Source organism: Pecten maximus, chromosome 19, assembly GCF_902652985.1.
Source record: "Pecten maximus chromosome 19, xPecMax1.1, whole genome shotgun sequence".
NCBI classification, from domain to species: domain Eukaryota; kingdom Metazoa; phylum Mollusca; class Bivalvia; order Pectinida; family Pectinidae; genus Pecten; species Pecten maximus.
In genome coordinates this window covers 11,822,084-11,848,985 of record NC_047033.1, presented here as the reverse complement: position 1 = coordinate 11,848,985, position 26,902 = coordinate 11,822,084, and the positions used below count along the sequence as shown (strand labels likewise).

General features: G+C 35.3%; 1 protein-coding gene across 2 annotated transcripts; it reads right to left on the bottom strand.

Annotated features, from left to right (window-relative positions):
- Window positions 1-464: 464 nt before the first annotated feature.
- Window positions 465-24,381, bottom strand: LOC117317920 (GTPase IMAP family member 9-like). Of its 2 annotated transcripts, XM_033872887.1 has the most exons (9): window positions 24,319-24,381; window positions 16,291-16,384; window positions 14,092-14,129; window positions 12,538-12,600; window positions 11,507-11,860; window positions 10,587-11,095; window positions 9,616-9,924; window positions 5,680-5,793; window positions 465-4,224 (listed from the first exon to the last, which is right to left on the bottom strand). In XM_033872887.1, exons 6-9 carry the CDS (start codon window positions 10,627-10,629, stop codon window positions 2,900-2,902), a joined length of 1,791 nt encoding a protein of 596 aa, XP_033728778.1. In that variant the 5' UTR covers window positions 10,630-11,095; window positions 11,507-11,860; window positions 12,538-12,600; window positions 14,092-14,129; window positions 16,291-16,384; window positions 24,319-24,381; the 3' UTR covers window positions 465-2,899. The 2 variants fall into 2 exon arrangements, with proteins under 2 accessions (XP_033728778.1, XP_033728779.1); XM_033872888.1 differs by lacking the exons at window positions 9,616-9,924; window positions 10,587-11,095; window positions 11,507-11,860; ... (2 more) ...; window positions 16,291-16,384; window positions 24,319-24,381 and adding an exon at window positions 5,902-5,976.
- Between the last annotated feature and the right edge of the window lie 2,521 nt (window positions 24,382-26,902).

The window sequence follows — 26,902 nt, the reverse complement described above, 5'->3', positions numbered from 1 at the left end:
AACGGACATGCACAGGACAGCCAACGAATATTCTTATCCGTTACTGTCCGTTTCAAGTTTTGTGTGCATGCACAAAACTTTCCAACGGATACCACCGGACGCACCGTACATCACCTGACATGAAACGAATGAACCGAACATAAAACGGACATAAAACGGGTATTGACGAACATCACCGGATATCCAAAAATGTTATCCGTTTCACGTCCGGTGACCCAATCCGGTCAAGTGTGACAGGGGCATAAACGTAACACGAGTAGGAGAGATCATAAGTTCATAATCATATACCAAGTTCAAAGTAAAAGATCAATGAAGGTGTTGGGAGTGCGACATGTTAGGTGGAAAGTTTGGTAAGGCAACGCATTATCATTAATCAATTCAATGATAATCAGTACCTGGTACAACGTCAACAATGAAGTCATTAAAATTAGAGATTCTTAGGTGAACATTCAACATGAGCCCAGTCAATGTAATAACTTTTTATTGAGCTATCATCTATACAAATGTCTATTCATTGTCTTTTTTTCATGGTCGACATTTTCATTTTCAATGCTGGTAACATATTCTTTAAATCAAACGTTAAAACAGATAGCTTTGAAAGGTTACATTACACTTCTTGGATAAATAAGGTGCACTGCTCGTTGTGATTACAAAATATACGTACACAAGCTGGGAAAATACTTTCGAAAAGAAATTACACAGAATAATTAATTAATTTTCGGTAAAATAAACAGGCTTAATCAATATCTGACCTCCACGTTGAAAGGCAAATCGGTTATTGCTCTTTGATTGATTTCCATTCCACGAGTACTATTATTCCTATTTTAACGGAACAATAACAGAAACATAAGTTATACATGTCAATAAATGGTTGATAAAATGGCAATAAAAGAAACCTACATCAAACAGGATAGAAAAACAAAAACAAAAGTAACATACTTCAGAAATTTTAAATTAGATTAATATAACTAGAGCAATGCGTGAAGCCATCCTACTTATGTAAACGGATTTGTCCGCGAGGGTTAGTCAGGGCCAATATGCATACCAACAAACTGTCATCCCGTATTGATAGTTCTAACGAAATTAGAATTAATCCGAACAGAAATTCAACCAAAAATAGTCAAGAAAAAAAAATCTTCTCGATGTAAACTATAGTAAAGTTTACCCCCTCCACAGGGGCAAACGTAAGATCGCGATATCTTAAGTTCAAAATTATTATAAAGCACCTTCAGACCCTTCCATCTATGCAGAGTATTTGATTCTACCTAATTTGGACTTTGAGAAGATTTTTGAAATTTCAGTCAGTTGGACCCCGTTTTGCCCCGTCCCTCGGTCTTTGAATCACATCCTGATATTCTTAAAGATGAAGAGGGATTTTTCTACGTTTCCCCTAAATAACCCCGCCCTAGCGGCCCCAAGGAAGCAACATTCTCCGTTTAAATTTCATCTAAATTCAATCGGTTGCTCATGATTAACCAAAATCCATTCAGTCGTTTTAGTAGCGATTTGAAGGACACTGAGCCATGGCATAAGCTAATCCCTTCGGACCAAGTGAACTTAAATGAAAAGACTATTTCTGTGTGTCTGGTCGAGAAAACTGTATTTGGGAGTTGCTATTACGTTACAAAATGATACCCTACCATGCATAAGGAATTTTCCCGATCAAATCAAGTAGAGAGACATGTGTACCCTTACTATGTAATCGTGAATTCAAGAGAACAAGGGGGTCTGCATCGCTTATCTAGATTTTTCAGTTATAATGGCAAAATGGTCTAACTTCAGTTATATTTCAAATGTTTATTTTCCTACCTTTGAATTGCCTCTCCACAATGGTTCAAACTACGAGTAAATCAAATCCTGGAATTCTTGAAAGAAGTACAATATCCTTCGTTGATACAATATTATATCTCATTTGCCAAATAATGTTCAAGACCATATCTTATCAAAATCCATTCAGTTGTTCAAGACTTGTAGCGATTTAAAAGATTTGTCTATATTTGCCCTATTGTGCCCAGCCCCTCTTGTCCGAGGGAATTACTTTTGGATTTATACAATATTAGAGTTTCTTCACCCAATGATACTCCGGACCAAATTTTATCAAAATCCAGTTGTTCAGGACTAGTACGGATTTCAATGGTTTAACTCTCTTATTGGGCCCTGCCCCTCCGCCCAAAATTTCATCGAATTACATTCAGGAGTTCACGACTAGTTGGGATTTAAAGAATTAACCTAATTTTCTTATTGGGCCCCGCCCCCTCCGGCTCAATGGCAGCCACACCCCGCTGGTTATACAAAATGAGATCTCCATTGCCCAATAATGCACCAGATCAAATTTCGACAAAGATCCAGTCGGATCTTAAGGACTAAGAACGATTCAAAAGATTTATCAATATCTGCCCTACTTGGCGTCGCCCCTCTTGTCCCAAAGGAATGACTGTTTCATTCAATTATGCTACTGACAAAATTTCATCGAAATCCCTTCATCTGTTCAGGACCAGTAGGGAGATAAAGTATTTACTTCAATTTCCCCTATTGAGCCCCGCCCCTCCCTCCCAATGCCACACACACCATCTTTTTTAATACAATGTTAGATCTCCATTACCCAATAATGCTCCAGACCAAATTTCATCAAAATTCATTCAGGCGTTCAGGACTAGCAGGGTTTAAAAAAAAAAAGTTGACGGACGCTTGACGACGGACGACGGACGCTGCGCAATTGCATAAGTTCACCTGCCCTTCGGGCAATGTGAGGTAACAATTGCAGGATGGGAAATTGAGCGCAAAAGCATGGGAATTAAATACACGCGAATACACGCTTTTACTTTGGAGAAAGGAGAAAAATGTCCCGCTAATATCCAACTTTTTGTATCATTACAATATTGAACAGGCTGATTTTCTTTTAACGTTTTCCATTTCTTTTTTCCTTCCGAAATTTGTTCAATTCTTTCTTCATCTCTTCTTCTTGTCGTTCCTTCACTCGATTCAACTCATCCTGAAATTGCCTTTCTCTTTCATGCGCTTCCTTCTTTAGCTGTTCTTCTCTTTTCCACGCGAGTTGTACAAATTTGTCATACAACGCTCTTTGTTCTAAGTGTGCTAATTCAAATTCTTTTGCATCTTGAAATGCCGATTGATGCTTGTCTTCATAGTTTTGCTTTATCTTCTTTTCTTCTTCTATTTTCTCGTTTTGACTTGTAATGAAAGATTGAAAATGTTCCCTTAATATCTTTACCCATTCAACATTCTTCGAGCGGCTTTCAGCCGTTTGCTTCGATAATTTTGCCTGTACCTTCTCTAACATTTCTTTCATATCATAATACTCTTCTTCGTCTTCTCTTTCTTTTTCTTCCATAACCTTACTATGGCGCTTCTTTTCATTTACCAGTTTGATAAGCTCATTTCGAGTCCTCTCAGCACGGTCTTTTGCTTCCTGTTGCTCACGTTTCAAACGCCGAATTTCTTCTTCTAGTTCTTCTTGCTTTTTGCGGAAGTTTTCCTGCATTTCGCGCCTGAAGTCTTTCTCTTTCTTTAGAACTAGTTCTTTCTGTTGCTTTTGGCTGTCTTTGAGGGTCTGTCTGAATTCATCCATTGCTTTTCGATACATATCGTTGGAGTAATGGGACCCACCATTGTCAGCGTTGCATTTATTTATCATTTCGATTAATGCTTTGGCTTGTTTTTCTCTTATATCCGGTGATGCACGATTGTTAAAGCCGATGTATCGATTATCGCATTTATTCAGCAGTTTTTTCAGAGCTTCTGGGCTTCCTTCAACATATTTTGGTAAACTTTGTTGATCATGTTCCAAATCATCTAACCGCGTAAATACCACAATAAGAAATTTATACATGGCTTTACCAAACAGTTTAGAAAGATCTGAAACAGCTTGTGTTTCTTCCTCTGTAAATCTGCCTATACCAACAACAAGAATAATAGCATGGGGACCAGGTACTGTCATGTTAACTAGTTTTCTTACTTCTGCCAATGTGTCCTCCTTTGTAGCAGTAGTATCGCACATCCCCGGTGTATCGACTATCATGATCTTCTTTCCTAATCTAGAGCCTTGCTCAGATTGACACCTGTCAGTCACGGAACGTGCAGAAGGCAGAGATTTAAAGGTATCGATTCCAAGAATGGTGTTGCATGTTGCACTTTTTCCTGACCCTGTCTTACCAATCAGTGCAATGCGAAGCTGATCTTCCGACATGTTTTCGTAGTTTTGGACTGAAATGTTCAATGTCTATGTGAAATATGAAATATAAAATATATATGAGGATATGGATCATTATCTATATAGCTACCAAACCAACTCAACTTTCCACCAGTTATCAATTTAACAAGAGGCTCAAAGACCATATGTGGCTCTAATGTCTATAATTTATTCAAGCAATTATGAACAAATATATTTCTATTTTCTTTTTCTATTTTTCTATATGCCTCTCAGTAGGGATGGAAATATGTATTATAAAATTATGGACTTTTTACATGCTGTGATTACTAAACAAGTAAAAAAAACCCCGATGATTGTATAATAACGTTATTGTATGACGAGTAAGCATGAAAGATGACAACCATGAATTCCAAGGTCAACAAACACACTGTAGATCAATTTCGTTGAATTTTGTGTCATGAATAACAGTTATAACATTATTAACAAGAATGCCAGGAAAACAAGAGGTGTTATCATCTCCTTAAGATGCAAAACACACTCCTTGGGCACTGACGCAGCAGTTGCAGACACTTCGGCCGCCATCTTGCCGTGCGTAGAGCTCTTCATATATACATACAGTATTCCGAATGCTACGGTATTTCCAGAATTTAAGCAGCGCTGTTATTAACCGTTTTTGATGTTATCAACTAGTTTTCCAGTCACTATCACTATTTAACAAAAGCCACTTGTAAGCAATTCGGCCAATGACAGTAGACATAAAATCACATTATATGGTAAAAAAAACCTATTATCTTCATTGCTATCAAAACAGACATATTCACAATGTCTGTCCCTTAGTACCATTCAGGCTGGTTTCCGTTATTCATCATTACGTTTCTTGATCCATAAAAATCAATGAAAGCTAATTTGGTTCATAAACACTCAATTCTTAATATCGATGAATCTTGATTACTACTGATAAGGTGCTTTTTTGTTTGGAATATGATTTTAGCACCTCTAAACACAATAATGACAATGCCCACGATTGATGGGTAACTAACAGAGTTTATATCACTGAAATAACACAAATCGACAATGCAGCGTACCACTCCATCCGGTCTCACATTCAGAGGAAAATACCATTCTTATAGTACTCTGAGTTAATACATACTTAGTACAAATTTAGTCTAGTCACTACGAATCATGAGGATTGGTTTTCTAAAAATGAAAAAGGTGACCATGAGCCAATATCCCTGAAACTTGAACTATTGTATTATGGTACTTTATTATTGGTTGAAGTTTAATACGAATCCCTCATGTAATGAAGCCGCTAGAGCGCAGACAAACCTTTGTACAAGACGTTGCGGACAGCACTCATCATTTGATACAACGAGAATCTTTTAAAATGACAACCTCTTGTCTCATGCCATAAACCGTGGTGATCACTTGTGTTATTCAATGAAATGACAAGTAGGCAAATGTGAATCGATGTTTTTGTCAAATTTGACAAGTTAATGCTGCTTACGTACTTTGTGAAATACCGCCAGGAGGATCTACAGGCTGTGCACCACGTGGTAGTTCAAAGGAACGGCGTATTCCGATTACGCATGCTTTCCTTTCTACTTCGCCTCGTACTGTTATGTCTGAAATAGCCAATGTCGTCATCATTAAACACAATTAACTAGCAATTTAATGTGTATTACGAACCTAGACCTTCAGACGAGAAAAATCCGTTTAGTTATATTACCTACCTGACTTATTTACTTGGGCACGTTTGAACTGGTCTTCTGTAGGTTGCAAGAAGCATTCTTGATTCATATCAGCAACGCCTTTTTTGTACCAATAAAATATTTGTATAACATTGCTTGAGTAGCCATTTCAGAAAAGACGAAACTCACCTACACCAACTGTATTTTTCACAATCATCAGTATCTATAATGAACAATTATTGTACGAAGTGGTAGCAGAAATCGGAACGGTAAAAATCTGATTCTAAGAAAAACTTGTTGGGGAGAATCATTCACAGTTTGAAAGCAGTACTAATGTTATTAATGTAAACTATTGATAACCTTTGACAATATATAAAATAAATGTTTATAAAAAACAATTAACACATTTTTGAATCTGAATTGTTGCAGGTTTCTTTATGACAAAATTATCGTATGCACGCCAGTTCAAACACATAAAGTTATGAGATATTTGTCTTTAACTATCTACAAATATCATATCGTTAATATCAATGAGAACAATTGAATCATCCATCACATCAAAAAAAAGTATCAAATCATTAAAACAAATAAGGATAATTCACACAACATCCAATTTAAAGCAAGAGGCACAGAGGGCCTGTGTCGCTCACCTGGATATTTCAGTAATCATGGCAAAATACTATTATGTAAGTTATATTACCCCTATTGCGCCCCGCCCCTCCGGCTCCAGAGGAGCCATACATTCCGTTTATATAACGTTGGATCTCCTTTGCCCAATGATGTTCCAGTCCAAATTTTATCAAACTCCATGCAGGCATTCCGGACAGGTAGATATATAGCGATTTAAAGGATTCATCTAAATTTCCAGTATTGGCCCCTTATTGTCTTGCCCAGTAAAGGGCCCCACCCCATTTATACAATATTGGGCCCCTATAGTATTGCCCAGTAAGGGCCCCGTTTCCAAACCGTTGTCCAGACCACGTTTCATCAAAATCAACTGATTTCTCTTCACATAAGGACTTTTCAGACAGATTAGAATAACATCCTGGAATTTATTAGAAGAAGATTTTACAACAAATGTCCCTATTTCCCCTATTTGGCCCAGCCTCTCCGTCCCCAGATCGCCGAGACCAACTGTTTATACAAAATTGATCCCCCTTTGCCCAAGGATGGTTCAGACGATATTAGTCGAAATACGGTCGTCGGTATATGTCTAGTTGGGATGAACATGAAAAATTGACAATGGACGACCGACGCCGTAACACGACATAAGGGTCCAGGTGATTTAAAATAAATGATCAAAATAAATGAAACAAGGCAAGGCAGCAAAACTAATTGCAACTCGTTAAAAATGAATGAAAACAATTAACATAAACAAAATAAATAGAAATTATGAGCTCTTATAAAACAATGAAAACCAGCAAAATTAAGCCATCGTTTCATAAAAAAAATCAATGGAAGTCATATATTATCAAATTCAAAAACCTCCATCAAAATCAATGCAAAACATTGGCTGACCAAAATCAATGAAAACAGGAAATCATCAAAATCAATTAAAAAGCATAATCCTCACAATTAAGGAAAACGAATATATCAAAATCAATAATAAACAAAAAAAAATAATACTTTATATTGCATTACCGGGCGTTTTCATTTTGAAGGATTTCTGTATTTTCGTAACGTATAAATTTAAACAAAATATGTTTAATGATAGAATATATACACTTTTTATGATGTGTATAAATACCGTAGTTTTTTACAATTACAATTGGAATCAGGAAACTACCCACTAATTACGGGGAATTTCTAATGCGGTGCTCCACTCTCTATAGTTAATGAGGCGCGGAAAATATGTCATACGCATGCGCACACTTGTTTGGTTTTAAAATTGGCGGAGGATGTGAACGCACAACAAGGATAAAGTCGATTAGACATAATGGTTGCTGCCGCAAAAGCAAAACAGGAATGGACAAAACCACACCACATCTACGAATTACAGCGTGAACTTGAGCCTTTGAGACCAAATTTTAAAGACAGGTTTAACGTGAAAAGCAACAAAGAATTAGCAGTGAAACATCTCTATTTAATCAACAAACTCATGCTTTGCTGTTTATCATCCAGGGGCATAACCATGCGCGTGCACGATTGCTTCACATTCTATGTCAGGAAATAGTGAACGTTTTGTCATGAAAACTGACATGAGTGATTTTCACACCATCCTTTGTTGCAAAAAAAATCCACGCTTATTATTTCGATATCTAGACATTGTTTGAGAAACATGCATTTTTTTCAAAAAAAGCAACATTTATTTAAAAAAAAAAAAAAAAGGATGAGAAAATGACACAATTCTCTGTAACTATTAAGTAGAATCCTATTTTAGTTGAGAAACGTTTCCTACAAGTAAGAATTTTATTTTTTTGGCGGCATTTTTATTTTTCAAAAATATGGACATTTGTTTCACGAAGCTATTTTGTCATTAATGAAAACATATAACCTTTTTGCAGTGATGCATAATGGTGCATACAGTATTAGAATATGGAAAATACAAATATAATGTTACCATGAAAATAAAAATAATACACAGAGGATATTGAATGGTTTCCCGTATTTCACGACTACAATATCTTATGTATCAGCGCTATAAAGGGGATAAATCTTACGAACTGTATTGAGGGGTAGGTCTGACGTTCCATTGGAAATCATTTTCTAGGGTGGTAGCTTTTTAGTGTGTCATATACCGTCATTCGTCTCATCGAAAAATATAAATTGTTTGTGAATAATGATGAAACAGAAACTATACAGAGCAATAAAGGTAAGGTTTTGCCTCTCATTTAACAAATATTTTATTCTTTTTATTCAATAATTATTTTACGTAGTCATCATTTTGCGAAGCTAAGTCTGAAACGTCAAATGTTTGACAAAAATCAGTTGTAGTGTAATACAAAATTAATTTGGATGTAAAGTTTTCATGGCGAAAATGCAAAACCTACCCATAAAGTCTTATCTTTTATTCATTAATTGTTACGCATGATCGAACAATAAATAAGCCTGTATCAGTGACAATCCTGATATTAACATTTTCTATTTTTGGAATTGAATGGGTATGAGGTCATCTGCCCGACCACGTGGGTTTCCCGGGGTACTATGGTTTCCTTCTCGCGCGATTTCGCCCAAGCAAGTGATTAATATCAGTTGATATACCACAGTCATCTGCGTCTGGTTAGTATTTATAGAGAAATATTAGCCCCTATTCCTACTATATCAACAAGGTGTAACAACCCGAAGTGAAGGATGAGCTTCGAGATTTACTTTTAAGTTCAAACGAAGTAAAATATGAAATGCACACAAACTTCGGAAACGTACTCTGGTTTAGAATCTTCAAATATCAACGCATGCTATTCTTTTGTTGGGTGATAATGATTTAAAAGATGAGAAAATTGACCAAAAGGGGACCGACGATGCATGGACAGTGGAACGGAAGCAGGATATATATTTTAGAGCGGCTTTGCAACGGACAATATGACTGGTCGACAGCTCTTTCAAAATATTAACTTTAATTGTCGACCAATCAGACTGTACGTTTCAACTACGAAGAGAACTTCTAATGCATTAACCATTATCATATTTCGGTATGCATTTAATTGCCAAGTGTTCAAGTTCAAAAGAGACCAAAGAAACAACGATATTTAGGGAGTAGAGTACTAACAATAGCAGAGTTGTGTACAACCGGGCTACGCTACACAAAAACAAACGTACCTTCTGCTTGTTCCGGGATTATGTTGCACGTTTTTTCTGCTGTGTTTGAAAGTAACCTCTTCAGTTCCGTTTGGTTTTCCCCTGTGAGTTGTTTGTACTCTCTTTCAAGTAGTTCTGCATGTTCAATATTTTTTTGGTGACGCTTTGCTAGAGCTTGCTCTAATCTTTTCATTTCAGTTTCTAAATCGTCTAACTCCCCCTCTACCTCTCCTTGTTCACAAGAATCCAAACATTCTCCTGTCCCGGATTTTGGATGTGATGCTACACTGGTGGCCGCGCCAGATTCAACTCTTTCTGTCAACAGATAATCTGAAATACAGTAAAATATAAACGATAACAATCAATTCACTCTTGATTTTTTCCTGCCTCCCTTGGCAATGCATCATAGGTTTGCTTTTTATTGAATGTATTTCAGAAAGTCTAGGGGTTCTCTTCCTATATGGTGACAAACAAATGTCATTAACAAGAGGTCCAATAGACCTGCGTCACTCACCTATAATTAAATTATATTCTTGTAACTTTATTATGCTTCCAATAACTTATTTACATTCCTGGCAGCATGACTTTATTTACGTACATGTAAATCGGTTCCATTATTAACAAATTCGATTCACAAATGACCTTAATGCAAAAATAAAGCGTAGCAATACCAAACAACGCAACCTATCAATAAAAACTTGTTATGCTATATATCTCCTATCACTCGTTATTCAGTGAATTCGTGAAGTAATGTTTTTGCATATGTCACTACTGTAATATACACTTGAGCGTTATTGATTACATATAGTTTGTTATCATAAATCTGCTTGTTACAGTTCCAATTTTTGTACATTTTGATTCAGTAACATATGTCACGTTGCATCATGACCATCTCTGATGAAAATTCCCAGGTATTCATGTTTGTGATTCATTGATGCGTAACAAAACAATTGTATACACCTTACTATTGTATCTCTCGTACCCCGCCTTACCTGGCTTTCTCTCCATTTGTTTGGAGCAGTCGGTTCGGTTCATACCTCCAACGCCTTTCACAGTAATGTGGATATTGCTGCCATCGGATATTGTTGGTTGATTTTCTTCATTCAACAATTTGCCGTTATAGAAAAAGAGAAGTGAATCTCCAGGAACGGTATGTTTGTTGCATATTGCGGCGCTGACACTTCCAAAAACGTTTTTGTTATCGACATCTATTTCGAAAAGATATTTCGAACTATGGTACACATACGCCTTAACAAAACGACCAACTGTTTTGTTTGTTACATCATGTGATTGCTGGAAACGTTGCTGGAGACGTGTTGTCTCACTCAGTGCCCTGGGCGAGGTTTTGGAATTTTCTGTAGCCGTGGAATTTTGCAGATAAGTCTTGCCCTCGACTGGATATGTTTTTCGTCACATCATTTTCAGTACAGCCATCATTGACACCGAGGTGTAACTTCTTGTTAACATTACGATGCTTTGCACTTGTCTCAGGAGAAGTACACTAAATTAAAGAATGACAAACATGCTTTTAACGTGTATATGAAGTACATGTTTAAAATAATGATATGTAATCAAATTATCGATCAAAGATCTCAGCATTATAACTACATGCAAGTGCTTATTTGGAATCTAAATGATCAGCTATATTTAGGCCAAAGGGCTTCGATATTGGCACCAAGTTTCAAAATTCCTCTTCATGCTAAAAATGCCATAACAATTCTCAAAATATCTTTTGATAACTTTTGATAAGATGTAAGATAAGTGATACTCTAATTACCATGGCTTGAAATCTTGCAGATGTTCTATGGTACAATGGATGACTTGGTGATGTGGCCAAAAAATATATATTCAACTTTTGATAAATTTCTTTTCTTTAAATAGTCTAAATGATCTTGATTGTGCATAAGTATACCTTGGAGGAGATATAATGATAATTTCGTCTTTTGTAACGTTCAAAGCAGCTGCCTGTTGTTTTTACTCCTATATTCGGTGATGGTAAGGACGACTGCAATTTAATCTTCTTCCATGGCTTGATCTGTTTGCGTTTTTTGTAAAGGCATGCCACATCCATTGGTTCTCTTTTTGGTCTATCACGTTGATATTCCGCATATGTCTGGAATCCAGCAGTACCACAGTGATACGTTAAGTCTTGATGCTTGAACTGTCGATTTAGCTGAATCTGCACTTGTTTATTAGATGTTTGGTGTCGTTTCCTCCCGATTTTCGATCTTTGCAGTACTGGCGCGACACCGTTTACTTCAATTTTCTGGAAAAGAAATAAAACAAAAATGCTATCACCAGATTCATAATGTCACTAGTTTGATAATGAGTTAATAAACGAGTATATGTCTTTAGCTTTTAAATAACAAGTTTAATAAATACGACGTCCAAGGCAAACATTTCACAATGAAAAAAACCCCAATTCTGTTATAGATTAAAGATTATTTCAAATAAATATTCATTTTCTTTTCAATATACGCTTGAATGAAAGTTGTTGGGTTTTTTTTCTTTCAAATATCTTTGAGACTCTTTGTTGAAATGTCAGCATCATATTAGCATGTTCAAAACCAAAGGTGATAGTAAAAAGAAAACGAATTAATTACAAAAAGAGAAGAAATTGCAGGAAATAAATTGTAGTTGACAAATAGCTTAGTTTTTCATAATGGAATTATTAGAAATCAGATAAAAATTCAAAACGGTAGGTAACATGATGAGAGCAAACACACGAGGATGACGAAAGTACACTTCGAGTTTATCCAAGATATAGTTAATATTGGAAGGCCATTTCCTCTATAAACTGATTTTTGATCAATGTTCTTAGATAGTAAACTAAAATGAAAGAGATATTTTGGTATTTTCGACGACGTTCCAGGACGGGCCAAGAAAGAACACTTCTATTTCACACAATACTAAGAAGATATCATTATAAATATGAAAACTCACGTTATTCAACGTTAGAACAATATCCAGAGATGATTCAGAGTACAAGTCCACAAATGCGTATCCCTGAAATATATTTTTCATAGAATAAAAACCATTTACAAGATATAATACAGTTACATCTAAATACATGTAACAAGTGGCCATAAGGGCCTGCATTATTCACCTGGATATTTTTCACGATCATTGCAAAACAGCCTTATTTGAACTAGACATTTGTTTGGTGAACAAAAATATCTGTTTTCCTTTCCATATGACTTTTTGCACTCAATTGACATTTAACCTTTAGGTAAGTTATTGTAACAATTTCTTATTTGATTGCATTGATCTACAACTTAGAAGAGAGAGTTTTTATAATAGCATGGCAAGTCTAAAGGTCCTTTTCAGGTCTGTTAGTACAAAAAGATTTGAGTAACCATGACCACTTTTTTTATTCTAAACTAATCATTAATGTACCAATAAATATCTACACTTTTAAACGTTTCGTTTGTTTGATGTCATTTCGTCTTTTGCCCATTTTGCCCATTTTGATCATATAATTTTAATCACCATTTTTGGCCCTATTGACCTTTATAGAGTTGATGAGCCGTCACGAACTAACAAGTAACTAACCCACGTATTTGACCTTTGACCTTGAGGTTAAGGTCACAGTGACCAAAGGGCAGTGCACTTTTAGGTGATGCAAGTATCATCCACATTTCATCATCATATATGATTAAATACATTATTAATAGAAGGACCAGTATTAATACAATGTGCCTCTCTCCAATCGAAAAAGAGACATAATACTATTTCTCTTCTGTTTTCGAATTTCATATCAAGTACTCTGCAAAGCAAATTCATTTGAACACCAATAACTGTTATATCATGTTGAAGGACATACGAGCTGTAACTGATACCCCGATGCATGATTCGTAAGAGGCGACTTTATTTTATCATCTTACTGTAGGACCGAGACAAAACGAAGTCTATACATTAACACGCGATACTCTCTGTTTGATTTTCAGCTTTAAAGCAGCCAATGATGACTGTTTTTCCTGCTATACGTATAAAATCATCGGGCAGGGTAAACCTACGTTTGAGTTCGGTTTGTAAGAGTTATTCCCAAGTGAGGGGGTTGTTTTTTTCTTAAATATGTTTTTCTCCCAAAGGTCAAGAAAGGCAATGCATTTATTGCAACAAAGCAAATATTGGAACCAAGATCACACATGTCAATGTTCATCGCTTTAGCTTAGCGCTCACCCCTGTGAAGAAAGGTTTGGCCAAGACATACCAGAGCGGATGAAATCATAGTTGCTACACCCTCACTAACCGCTCAGCATTTGGGTTTGAGACGAATGTTACCGGATGGGATGTCCTGCTGAATGTCTTCGGCAGTATGCTTCAATGAGATCGCACTAAGTCAACAATAGTTTCGCATTATCATAAGAAACAAACGAATATACCACAGACTGAGACTGGCCATGAGAACGACTAAAGGAGGCCATTCACATTCATTGTTTTGTTGTTGTTGTTGTTGTTTTATTCAAGTACATTTGTTTTCAAAATATACCTTACCTTGTTTGGATGAACCGAAATATTCTTTACTTGTGCCACTATAAAACAGATAAGAAGGCTAAATCAATGAAACTATTAACAATACTATTGATTAAAGACACAGTTTTAATACCGCAGAATTGTGGAATAATTTTCAAACACGTATGCATTAAAATGTATATTCCTGGCTAAGTTAAATAATGATATTTTAAGATACAGAGATATATGATATAATGTCTAAAACAGGTGTCAATTATACCGGTCATGATAACAAATTATATCACGTGACCAGTTTTTGTACGTTCCCGGCATATAAGGGACAAACCTAACAATTGTTTTTCCATAGACCTAAGTGTTAATGTTCTTGTATATCAATAAAATGCTTGGTTATAATTTCGCCATCATGATTTCAATTTTCGGGTCTAATATAACAGCTCCAAAGGGTGACATGTAATTTTGGACAAATACTCCCAAATTTATAGCAACATTGACTTTGAAGAATTTTGACCTATCAGTCTCTGTGTATCTATTTTGAAATTTATCATTTTCTGTCCAATCGGTGGTTGCAATAAGTGCTCTACACAGAAGCAAAGGAAGGGGCCAATTTCCAAGTTTTGACAATTAAAGCCGGGGTGCACTCTGTAATCCCTTAGGTACTCTTATCGCTTGCTTCTCATCTCCAATTCGCCTTCTGTAGTGATATGTGCTATATCAAAGCTCAAAAGTATCATTTTTAGTTCAATATTGAATTTGTATCATCTCGAAATGTGCAATTCGCTTTTACACTCAGTGAATTTTGAACCCTGAAAAATCTACGAGCCCAGAAAAAAAATCTGACGTTTTTAATGGCATACAATATGCAGCTATCCATAAAATATCTTCCTGCAAAATATCAAGCTTATCACTAAGAGGCCGCAGAATCGGCACTTCTCCTCTCAAAAGTCTTCTTTCAATTATTGTTACCTATAAGACTCCATTAACCAATCTAAACATTTTATAGGATTTTTTGTTGTCTCTGTTTATAAGATTTACAATTTTGTAGTTCGTACACAACATGAGGAGATTGCATTTATGCATGGTCCATGACATGTTTACGTTAATGATTGTCTAATAACAGATTTTAATCACCAACCAAATTAGGTACAGATGTTGATGCAATCTAAGTTCAGCATCTTTAATTTTGATTTCTTTATCTGTAATATCAGTCAACCAATCGTTCTATAACGCAAAATGCTCGACCTTATTTTTAGTTGAGTACAACACCGGGTTTCGTGTTATAAGTACAAAAGGACGGTATTGGAGCTAGGTTTAATCTTATAACTAATTTTTGAGCAACATAATTATGTAATGTTGTTACCGCCCTCGGAATAAAACAACGCAAAACTACTATATTCCACACGCATACACTAACATGTTTTGCCGCCAGATTGCCATGCCTACTTCATTTGACAATTAAATGCCCAGCTTAATCAGAAAAATACTTTTCCTAAATGTAGCCCAATCTACAAAATATCTCAAAATGTAAATCGACGCCAATGAGATATAAACTTAACGATCTAATAATGGTTGGGATGAATGCGTGTACATGTATGTCGCTTTACGTCTCGGACCAGTTTCCAATACCCGAACTCTGAACTGCATCTTTACGAAATATTCAAATCTTATGAGAATTTAACATAAATTTAGTTTTTCTTCATTAAAAACGTTGAAGCTTAGAAACAGGATATAAGGTTCACAGTCCGAATACGTGAAACTTGTCAGGCATACACATTTTAACCCAACACGTCCGAAGTAGGATGTGACCATAAGAAGCTTCGACGTCCCGTATTTATATCATTTCATGCAAAGATTGAGTTTTGTGTTTCAAATTTTGTCTATACTATACGACGGAATATGTTATATTCGAATTCTTGGCTTAGGCCTGACGACTGAGACAACCAACAATTATTGTAATTATACATGTTTTGGAAGCCGACGTAAAGTGGAATTAATCGAGTGATACAGACAATCTAAAATTGATACTTGTTCAATCTTATGAGAAAATTGTAAATCATTTCGGCGATCATCACTTTTGTTGATGTCTGACAATACCATCACCAACTCTTTTAAATTTTCAGAATTATACGTCAAATAGAAATTCGTTAAAACGATATCTCATCTAATTTTTCTATTTACAACAAATCCTAATTGATTACTCATCAAAAACACTTATGGACTTACCTGTTTCAATACTTTGCTTAATAATCCGGGATACAGGACCATGCTTTAGGCCTTTTGGAATACCAGAGATAAAGATGCGCGTCATTTTCGTTTCCTACAAATTAAGGAACAATGTTATAAATATTGTCTTCAGTAATATCTATATTCTATTGCAAATTGTTCCCATGTACGTAAACATGCACTCAATGCATGTAATGAATGTGAGTTTTCATAATAGTACGCATTTATCACTGAAGGATATTGTGTGGAAATCTAAATGCCAAAATCTAATACCCCTAATAAGAGATAAGTGAAATATGTGATATCAAATTGAATGTCACTTTCTTCACAAACAATGTACGTGTTAAACGTGTCGCAATATTTCAAGACTTACTGGTCTCACGTAGGACGTCGTTCAAAATCTCTGAATAAAGTTCTCTGTAGCAGCAGTCTATAAATAAATGGTTCTCAATGTCATCGACCTTTCGCTTACATGTTTCGCATATACTACTCATAATAAATATCGTTTGACAAGAAATCCAAATTCTCGACACATGTTCTGAGCATTACGGCACAACACTTGCGGTCTATTCTTAGCTGTCGAGAAGACGTTAAATAATACTAAACCAAATAACTCGGAGCGATTCGTAGATACATAAACGAAAACGAGTAAGATTGGTCCGTATTACCACCAACTTTTTCCATTTACGTATTGCTATGCAGTGTGACGACTGACATATCCCGATGGTTTAAATGGTACTGCTTGACATAGAATTTCTATCATATCTTTTCATCATTCAAGAATCCAATTTCTTATTTCGTAAAATCCGAATGATTTACCAGTATTTAGTTCGCCTTCCGAAGAGAGTGTTTGGTTTTGCATTGTTTAAGTCCTATCAACAACTAAGGTTCTTTAAGAATGGCCTTCCCGGTATGCGAGATGCACGAGTGTGGTGAATGGTTTCGGGATGCTTAGGTATTTTGGTGTTTTGTTTCCTTATTTCAATACTTACTACTATGCAAAACCTAATTTAAACAATGTCTATTTTACCTTGAGATATTGCAATATGCACTCCTGTTCGATAACTCGCTCCCTAATGTTAGAGAGAGGTGAAGTGATACTCAATGTTGAGGCGAGCGTTGTACCTATGACGGTACTATTGTTAACTTTCCTATTTGAAGCTGAAATTCAGTTTATGACATTTTCCCTTACTATACGGTTGAGAGAAGGTTTAAGTGAATGGTTTTTTTTTTTATTTATTTCAAACCTGGCTTTTAATGGTTTGTGGAACAAATCATCCGTATTTCAGGATAATGAATCCCAATAATATTGTATTAGGTTTAAAGATTAATGTCAAATATTGCATCTTTTCATTTTTTAAAACAGTTATTCAGAATGAAACATGTGGAATGATAGTCAAGGTCCTGGGGTCAGAGGTCAAAGTCACATGTCGGATGTCAAGGTCATGTTTTGTAGTTTCATTGATGAACATTTTGTGTCAAATTCTGTATCTTTTTTTATGATGATTTTGATGTGTGATTAGCTATCTTAGGGCATATTCGTCCAGTATAAAGCTGCCACAGGACATATTCCCGAATGAAGCTGTCACTGGACAAATACGTTCGAGCTAGGCTGTCACATGTATAAACCTCTCACAGGACATATAGCTATGTATAAACCTCTCACAGGACATATAGCTATGTATAACCCTCTCACAGGACATATAGCCATGTATAAACCTCTCACAGGACATATAGTCATGTATAAACCTCTCACAGGACATATAGTCATGTATAAACCTCTCACAGGACATATAACCATGTATAAACCTCTCACAGGACATATAGTCATGTATAAATCTCTCACAGGACATACAGCCATGTATAAACCTCTCACAGGACATATAGCCATGTATAAACCCCTCACAGGACATATAGCCATGTATAACCCTCTCACAGGACATAAAGCCATGTATAACCCTCTCACAGGACATAGTCAAACTTCGTTAACTCGAACTCGGATAACTCGAAAACCCCGTTCAACTCGAAGTATTACTCCAGTCCCGGCAAAAATCCTTCTTTTTCTTAATAATAAAAACTCGGATAATTCGAAAAACTCGGTTATTCCGAGGTAAAATATTGGTCGCGATATTATAAAACCTATGTAAAATGTACCGGTTATCTCGAAGTTGAAAACATCATTCTCATTTCTAAACGAAATGTGTCAGCAAAATACTCATCGTACGTCTTGGTTAAATTGTTTACAATTTCGTGCACGGGAAATATCCAGTTTTTGTTTCGTTTTGTTATTAAATTACCTTAAACATATCGGACTATTTTTACTGTAAAATCTGTCTTTATTAAGACCCAACAGTATTGATGTTGACAAACAGAACTTACATAATCCCTTTGATGATTAAAGCAGTGCGATAATTATACCCAAATTACAACCAAGCTTGCGCCTCTGTACAGCTGTCTAGGTCACCATGTGCGTTCAGGCAGAACTATCCGACACACCTGAAATCACAACTATGGCCGGGTAACGGGTGTATTAATTCCAGGACTTCGTTTCTGATCGAACTATGATAAACTGTGCATTTCCTGCTGCTACTGCACTTGTCAACACGTGATCTGTGCCGATACATTTGTGTATGTATTATTTGCCGCAGACTTCGTATATTGGTTTTTTATGATTTTTTACGATAATATAATTTTTGTACCACGATAGAAATTATTTAAATAGATTTTAAAGTGATGAAATTTTGTGTTAATCTTCTCGTCTTCACTCACTTAGAAATGGCATGTCGGACACGACTCCCAATCACAAATATACTAGCTTACTTGATTTCAAAACGATATGATAGTATTGTATCATATATAATTTACTTTTTAGAAATGTCGTGTCTAGCATCAATAATAAATACGATTTTGTTATAATTAGTATTTGAAATCAAATAGGCGTGTTTCTGTTAAGGATGCGTGTTACCTTGAAACTCGGTTTACTGGAAGACTCGGATAACTTGAAGTTTTTTCACGATCCCGACGACTTCGAGTTAACGAGGTTTGACTGTATAGTCATGTATAAATCTTTCACAGGACCTATAGCCATGTATAAACATCTCACAGGACATATAGTCATGTATAAATATCTCACATGACATATGGCCATGTATAAATCTCTCACAGGACATATAGCCATGTATAAATATCTCACATGACATATAGCCATGTATAAATCTTTCACAGGACATATAGCCATGTATGAATATCTCACAGGACATATAGCCATGTATAAATCTTTCACAGGACATATAGCCATGTATAAACCCCTCACAGGACATATACCCATGCATAAATATCTCACATTACATATGGCCATGTATAAACCTCTCACAGGACATATAGCCATGTATAAATCTCTCACAGGACATATAGCCATGTATAAATATCTCACATGACATATAGCCATGTATAAATCTCTCTATAACCATGTATGAATCTCTCAGAGAACATATAGCCATGTATAAATATCTCACATGACATATAGCCATGTATAAATCTCTCTATAACCATGTATAAATCTCTCAGAGGACATATAGCCATGTATAAATCTCTCACAGGACATATAGCCATGTATAAATCTCTCACAGGACATATAGCCACGTATAAATCTCTCTATAACCATGTATGAATCTCTCAGAGAACATTTAGCCATGTATAAATCTCTCACAGGACATATAGCCATGTATAAATCTCTCACATGACATATAGCCATGTATAAATCTCTCTATAACCATGTATAAATCTCTCAGAGGACATATAGCCATGTATAAATCTCTCACAGGACATATAGCCATGTATAAATCTCTCACAGGACATATAGTCAAGTATAAATCTCTCAGAGGACATATAGCCATGTATAAATCTCTCTATAACCATGTATAAATCTCCCACAGGACATATAGTCAAGTATAAATCTCTGAGTGGACATATAGCCATGTATAAATCTCTCACAGGACATATAGCCATGTATAAATCTCTCACAGGACATATAGTCAAGTATAAATCTCTCACAGGATATGTAGCTATGTATAAATCTCTCACAGGACATGTAGCTATGTATAAACCTCTCACAGGACATATAGCCATGTATAAACCTCTGACAGGACATATAGCCATGTATAAATCTCTTACAGGACATATAGCCATGTATAAACCTCTCACAGGACATATAGCCATGTATAAATATCTCACATGACATATAGCCATGTATAAATCTCTCTATAACCATGTATGAATCTCTCAGAGAACATATGGCCATGTATAAATCTCTCACAGGACATATAGCCATGTATAAATCTCTCTATAACCATGTATAAATCTCTCAGAGGACATATAGCCATGTATAAATCTCTCACAGGACATATAGCCATGTATAAATCTCTCACAGGACATATAGCCACGTATAAATCTCTCTATAACCATGTATGAATCTCTCGGAGAACATTTAGCCATGTATAAATCTCTCACAGGACATATACCCATGTATAAATATCTCACATGACATATGGCCATGTATAAACCTCTCACAGGACATATAGCCATGTATAAATCTCTCACAGGACATATAGCCATGTATAAATATCTCACATGACATATAGCCATGTATAAATCTCTCAGAGGACATATAGCCATGTATAAACCTCTCACAGGACATATAGCCATGTATAAATATCTCACATGACATATGGCCATGTATAAACCTCTCACAGGACATATAGCCATGTATAAACCTCTCACAGGACATATAGCCATGTATAAATATCTCACATGACATATGGCCATGTATAAACCTCTCACATGACATATAGCCATGTATAAATCTCTCACAGGACATATAGCCATGTATAAATATCTCACATGACATATAGCCATGTATAAATCTCTCTATAACCATGTATGAATCTCTCAGAGAACATATGGCCATGTATAAATCTCTCACAGGACATATAGCCATGTATAAATCTCTCTATAACCATGTATAAATCTCTCAGAGGACATATAGCCATGTATAAATCTCTCACAGGACATATAGCCACGTATAAATCTCTCTATAACCATGTATAAATCTCTCAGAGGACATATAGCCATGTATAAATCTCTCAGAGGACATATAGCCATGTATAAATCTCTCACAGGACATATAGCCATGTATAAATCTCTCACAGGACATATAGCCATGTATAAATCTCTCACATGACATATAGCCATGTATAAATCTCTCTATAACCATGTATAAATCTCTCAGAGGACATATAGCCATGTATAAATCTCTCACAGGACATATAGCCATGTATAAATCTCTCACAGGACATATAGTCAAGTATAAATCTCTCAGAGGACATATAGCCATGTATAAATCTCTCTATAACCATGTATAAATCTCCCACAGGACATATAGTCAAGTATAAATCTCTCAGAGGACATATAGCCATGTATAAATCTCTCACAGGACATATAGCCATGTATAAATCTCTCACAGGACATATAGTCAAGTATAAATCTCTCACAGGACATGTAGCTATGTATAAATCTCTCACAGGACATGTGGCTATGTATAAACCTCTCACAGGACATATAGCCATGTATAAACCTATGACAGGACATATAGCCATGTATAAATCTCTTACAGGACATATAGCCATGTATAAACCTCTCACAGGACATATAGCCATGTATAAATATCTCACATGACATATAGCCATGTATAAATCTCTCTATAACCATGTATAAATCTCTCAGAGGACATATAGCCATGTATAAATCTCTCACAGGACATATAGCCATGTATAAATCTCTCACAGGACATATAGCCACGTATAAATCTCTCTATAACCATGTATGAATCTCTCAGAGAACATTTAGCCATGTATAAATCTCTCACAGGACATATAGCCATGTATAAATCTCTCACATGGCATATAGCCATGTATAAATCTCTCTATAACCATGTATAAATCTCTCAGAGGACATATAGCCATGTATAAATCTCTCACAGGACATATAGCCATGTATAAATCTCTCACAGGACATATAGTCAAGTATAAATCTCTCAGAGGACATATAGCCATGTATAAATCTCTCTATAACCATGTATAAATCTCTCAGAGGACATATAGCCATGTATAAATCTCTCACAGGACATATAGCCATGTATAAATCTCTCACAGGACATATAGCCACGTATAAATCTCTCTATAACCATGTATGAATCTCTCAGAGAACATTTAGCCATGTATAAATCTCTCAGAGGACATATAGCCATGTATAAATCTCTCACAGGACATATAGCCATGTATAAATCTCTCACAGGACATATAGTCAAGTATAAATCTCTCAGAGGACATATAGCCATGTATAAATCTCTCTATAACCATGTATAAATCTCCCACAGGACATATAGTCAAGTATAAATCTCTCAGAGGACATATAGCCATGTATAAATCTCTCACAGGACATATAGCCATGTATAAATCTCTCACAGGACATATAGTCAAGTATAAATCTCTCACAGGACATGTAGCTATGTATAAATCTCTCACAGGACATGTAGCTATGTATAAACCTCTCACAGGACATATAGCCATGTATAAACCTCTGACAGGACATATAGCCATGTATAAATCTCTTACAGGACATATAGCCACGTATAAACCTCTCACAGGACATATAGCCAGGTATAAATCTCTCACAGGACATATAGTCATGTATAAATATCTCTCACAGAACAAATACATCCTTTACTAAGCTATCACAGGACATATTTTCCAGAACTAAGCTGATACAGGACATATTGACATTGATGAAGATTTCACAGAATATCTCTTACATCATTTCGGGCGTATTTGACAAGAACGTCCCAATTTGTTATGAAAAGAAGTTGTAACAAATTGGCACGCTATATTACCCTGTAAGGTAAACAACAATTATTACAAATCAGTTGATGCTGGGTGGGTAATAGTTTCACTCGTTCATAATGGAAAGGGTTTTCGTGATATACCGATAAGCAAACTAATTGTTATCGTTGATGTCATTTGTGGCAATAATTCTGTTTCCATAGGTACTGTTCGTTAATCCAAGTGGGTGACACTTGATGGCATGTTGTGTTCGAAATATGGTGTTATTTTTTTAAGTTGCCTCTATTATAGTATATTGTCTTTCAGCTGTATGTTTATCAGTATATCAAGGGTAAAGTATGTGTGCATTTATAAGACGGCAATGATACAAAATAGTGTATGAGCCTCTGAACCTGAATATCCCGGTTATAAGCAAATCGAGGATTTATGATAATTTTGTGTATGTGCTGGGTTTTTTTTTTTAGGTTGAAATAAGTTTGTAAAATAACATTCCCTGTAATATGCATACAACACATATCCTTTTAAATAATACGTTTGACTAATTTTTGATATTTAACAACAATTTCTCCTGTTCTTTAACATACTTTATATACAATGTTAGATTTCTGCCTGGATATCTGATTTTATTAGATCTAAAAGTATATTCCTATATGTGAACATTTTATCTTATACGATCATTTTTGCAAATTTTATCATCTTACTTCATCGATTTTCAGCTATTATGATTTAATTTGAATATGACCATCTGTATACCTCGTTTTCCATTTTGCACTTCCGTGTGCATGGTAGAAAAAATAAAAACAAGCTTGACTATGTCAGTCGTAATTCAACCTTTTCCTATTATTTTTTCTTCTCTAGCTTAACTCATTACATATCCCTCTCTGTATTTACATTTCCTTTTTCTTCTTCATTTTTTTTCCTCTTTATTTTCTTCCATTGTTATCTTTGCAAGAAAAACAAACAATATAACAACTTTGAATGGCAGTAGTTATAGTATTTTGTGGATAGATTGTCAGTGTTGTTTAACACTGTTAATATCCTCATTTGAAAAAAAAAGTTTTTTTATGGCTTAATAAAACTAAAGAAAAAAATATATTTAAAATTATTTATCATATGAAGCATTAGTACTTACATGAACGATATGTGCAGATATGGAGAAATCTGGTCATGAGGGGGTGTTGATACCCGTACCCTGACCCCCTAAGACGCGTTCCTGAATGATCATGTCGTTATCGATCCAGCCGGAGATTCTTTAGATACATCATTAAGACAGCACGATAAATGACGAGGGTACCGTCTGGTGCGATAAGTCAAGAGCGTTAATCATTTGTACGCTGCATAGTGGAAGTTCTTAGGTAAATATTTTATGTCAGGTTTTTAGAACTATGACCTAATCCCAGGTCAACAGATCGGCAGATAGGATATGAACGGGCTACCGTTATCCTACTATCGCAATCACATTAGCTTGAGCATTTAGGTAAACAGACTATACTTCAAATTTTAGTGCAAACTGACGAAGGGTTCAGTAGGGATCTGAACGTGTCCGGAGGATATGTATATACTACAGGGAGGGCTGAGCGTGTTGGGGGACAAGTTCGTACTTTCAAATTATATTCAATATATCTACCGATAATTGCATTTTGTATAAATCAAAGGAAAGCAATAGACTAATAGGTAAAGTATGTTGGTGTCTGTGTCGAATAAAAGTTTCCGTCAGTTCTCGGTTATCGAAAAATTCTGCATAATGTTTTCGGATTTTATGCAATTTAAAAAAAACCACCATTATCTGCAATATTAAGATAAGAAGAAGAAGAAGAAGAAGAAGAAGAAGAAGAAGAAGAATTAAAAAAAGAACCAATATGTCGGATAAAAGTTTCCGTCAGTTCTCGGTTATCGAAACATTCTGCATAATGTTTCCGGATTTTGTGCAATTTAAAAGAAATACATTATCTGCAATATTAAGATAAAAAAAACAAGAAGAAGAAGAATTAAAAAAAAATAACCAAAAGACAATAGTCATAAGGTAATTGTTTAGCGTTTTAATTGACATTTACATGACACGTTGACGGTTTGTGGTTCAATGTTCACTAAACATAAACTATTTCAAGATGATACATCGTCGACAACATATCCTCTGCCTAAACCTGAATAAAATACAAAATGGTGATGTATTTTTTAATCAGAATGTCGTTGCCCATTAGAAAAATGCATAAAAATGCATCATCTGTGAAGAAATATATCTAACAAATACATATAAGCTGTTTCGATATTCTTCCACAAGTAACAATATGGTCCCTTAATGGTAGGGTCGGACCATAAAAATCTTGCAATATATGTTATTAAATTGAAGCATTCGGCGAAACATGTTTCATCGCTTTTGTTTTTTTGTTTTTGTTTAGGTTTTTTTTTATGCAGGCTGAACATAACAATGCGGGTTAAAGTGTCTTACTTTTGTTACCAAGACCTACAACCTCATCAACATAAACCCGTGCCCAAAAATAACTTACCATTGGCAAGAGTAACACAAATACACCGTTTCCGGGTGGGACTTTTGAAGGTCATTGAATAATTTTATCATTTGTAAAACACCAAATACGTGTGTTGTTGTGGGTGAGTGTGTGAAGGTATGTAGGTGGGTTAGTGAGATTGTGTGTGTTCGTCAATCTGTGCCACAATTAACAAACATTTTAACGTGCTGGTGGGTTTGTTTACGGATAACATCAAGAAATTATTCAATAGCAGAGCACACGACTCATCGAATTCCCTAAGAAGTGAAGTCGTGAGAGTGGTATCACTGTCACAACTGAGACACGTTAGTGCATTGAAATATCAAAAGTATGTTGGTATTGCCTAAGATGACCCTTTTAACAAAATATCTGATGGGATTAAATTGCTGGAGGTGATATAAGTTCGCGGTAACGAATATCCATTGAATTTGCAATTGGCACTCAGCAAGACAACCCACACAGTAACTTTATACTAAGCGTGAGGAACGATAGAATATGCGTGTATGTAGAGAGGATATTGAATGGTTTCCCGTTTAATAAAACTGTTTATTGTATACTTAGTAATAAATACAGGTTTTTTTTTTCAAATACATAATGGCGCCAAATCGCCCGACCTGTAATCGTCACCCATGCATTATTGAATGATTGATTCAGTAATGCACCCTAAAACCCTCTTCACGGAACCCCTCTAGATTTTGTGTTTCATCAAACCATTCGGGTCCCTCGGGGTTTGACGTAGTTCATGTTGTTGTTCTAACTGTACTAGTACTAGGAAAAGAGCAAGGATGAGCATTGACAGTGATTCGGACTGATTAAAATATTATTAATGCTTACTCTTGATCTTTGATAGTATAAATGTTTATTTTCAATACTCTGTACATTAAAAAATTGAATTTGATTATTCTTGTTAAGTTATAGATGTTATTTGAACTAATTTTCTGTGATTTATCACTAAGAATGCAATAAATTGAATAAAACATACCTTTTATTATTCTATGTATTTCACGAGTATGACAGAATATCGATATTTTCACGAGTGATAAATATCGAAATATTCTGACATGCGAGTCAACGTCAACTTGACGGTGCCATTTTGAAAGTACTGATCAACGCAATTTAAAGCGTGTTCTGCTGTTATCAGATAATCTGTGCATGAATAGCTAACGTCAAGTGAGTATTTTGTCAAAAAATAGTCTAATAATTCCGAAA

Bases quoted from the DNA above. Each gene is read 5' to 3' on its own strand.
- LOC117317920 (XM_033872887.1), bottom strand. From the start codon at position 10,629: ATGAACCGAACCGACTGCTCCAAACAAATGGAGAGAAAGCCAG. The intron at 9,925-10,586 runs GTAAGGCGGGGT...ACTGTATTTCAG, and splicing joins ACAAATGGAGAGAAAGCCAG to ATTATCTGTTGACAGAAAGA. The intron at 4,225-5,679 runs GTACGTAAGCAG...TGAACATTTCAG, and splicing joins TCCTGGCGGTATTTCACAAA to TCCAAAACTACGAAAACATG.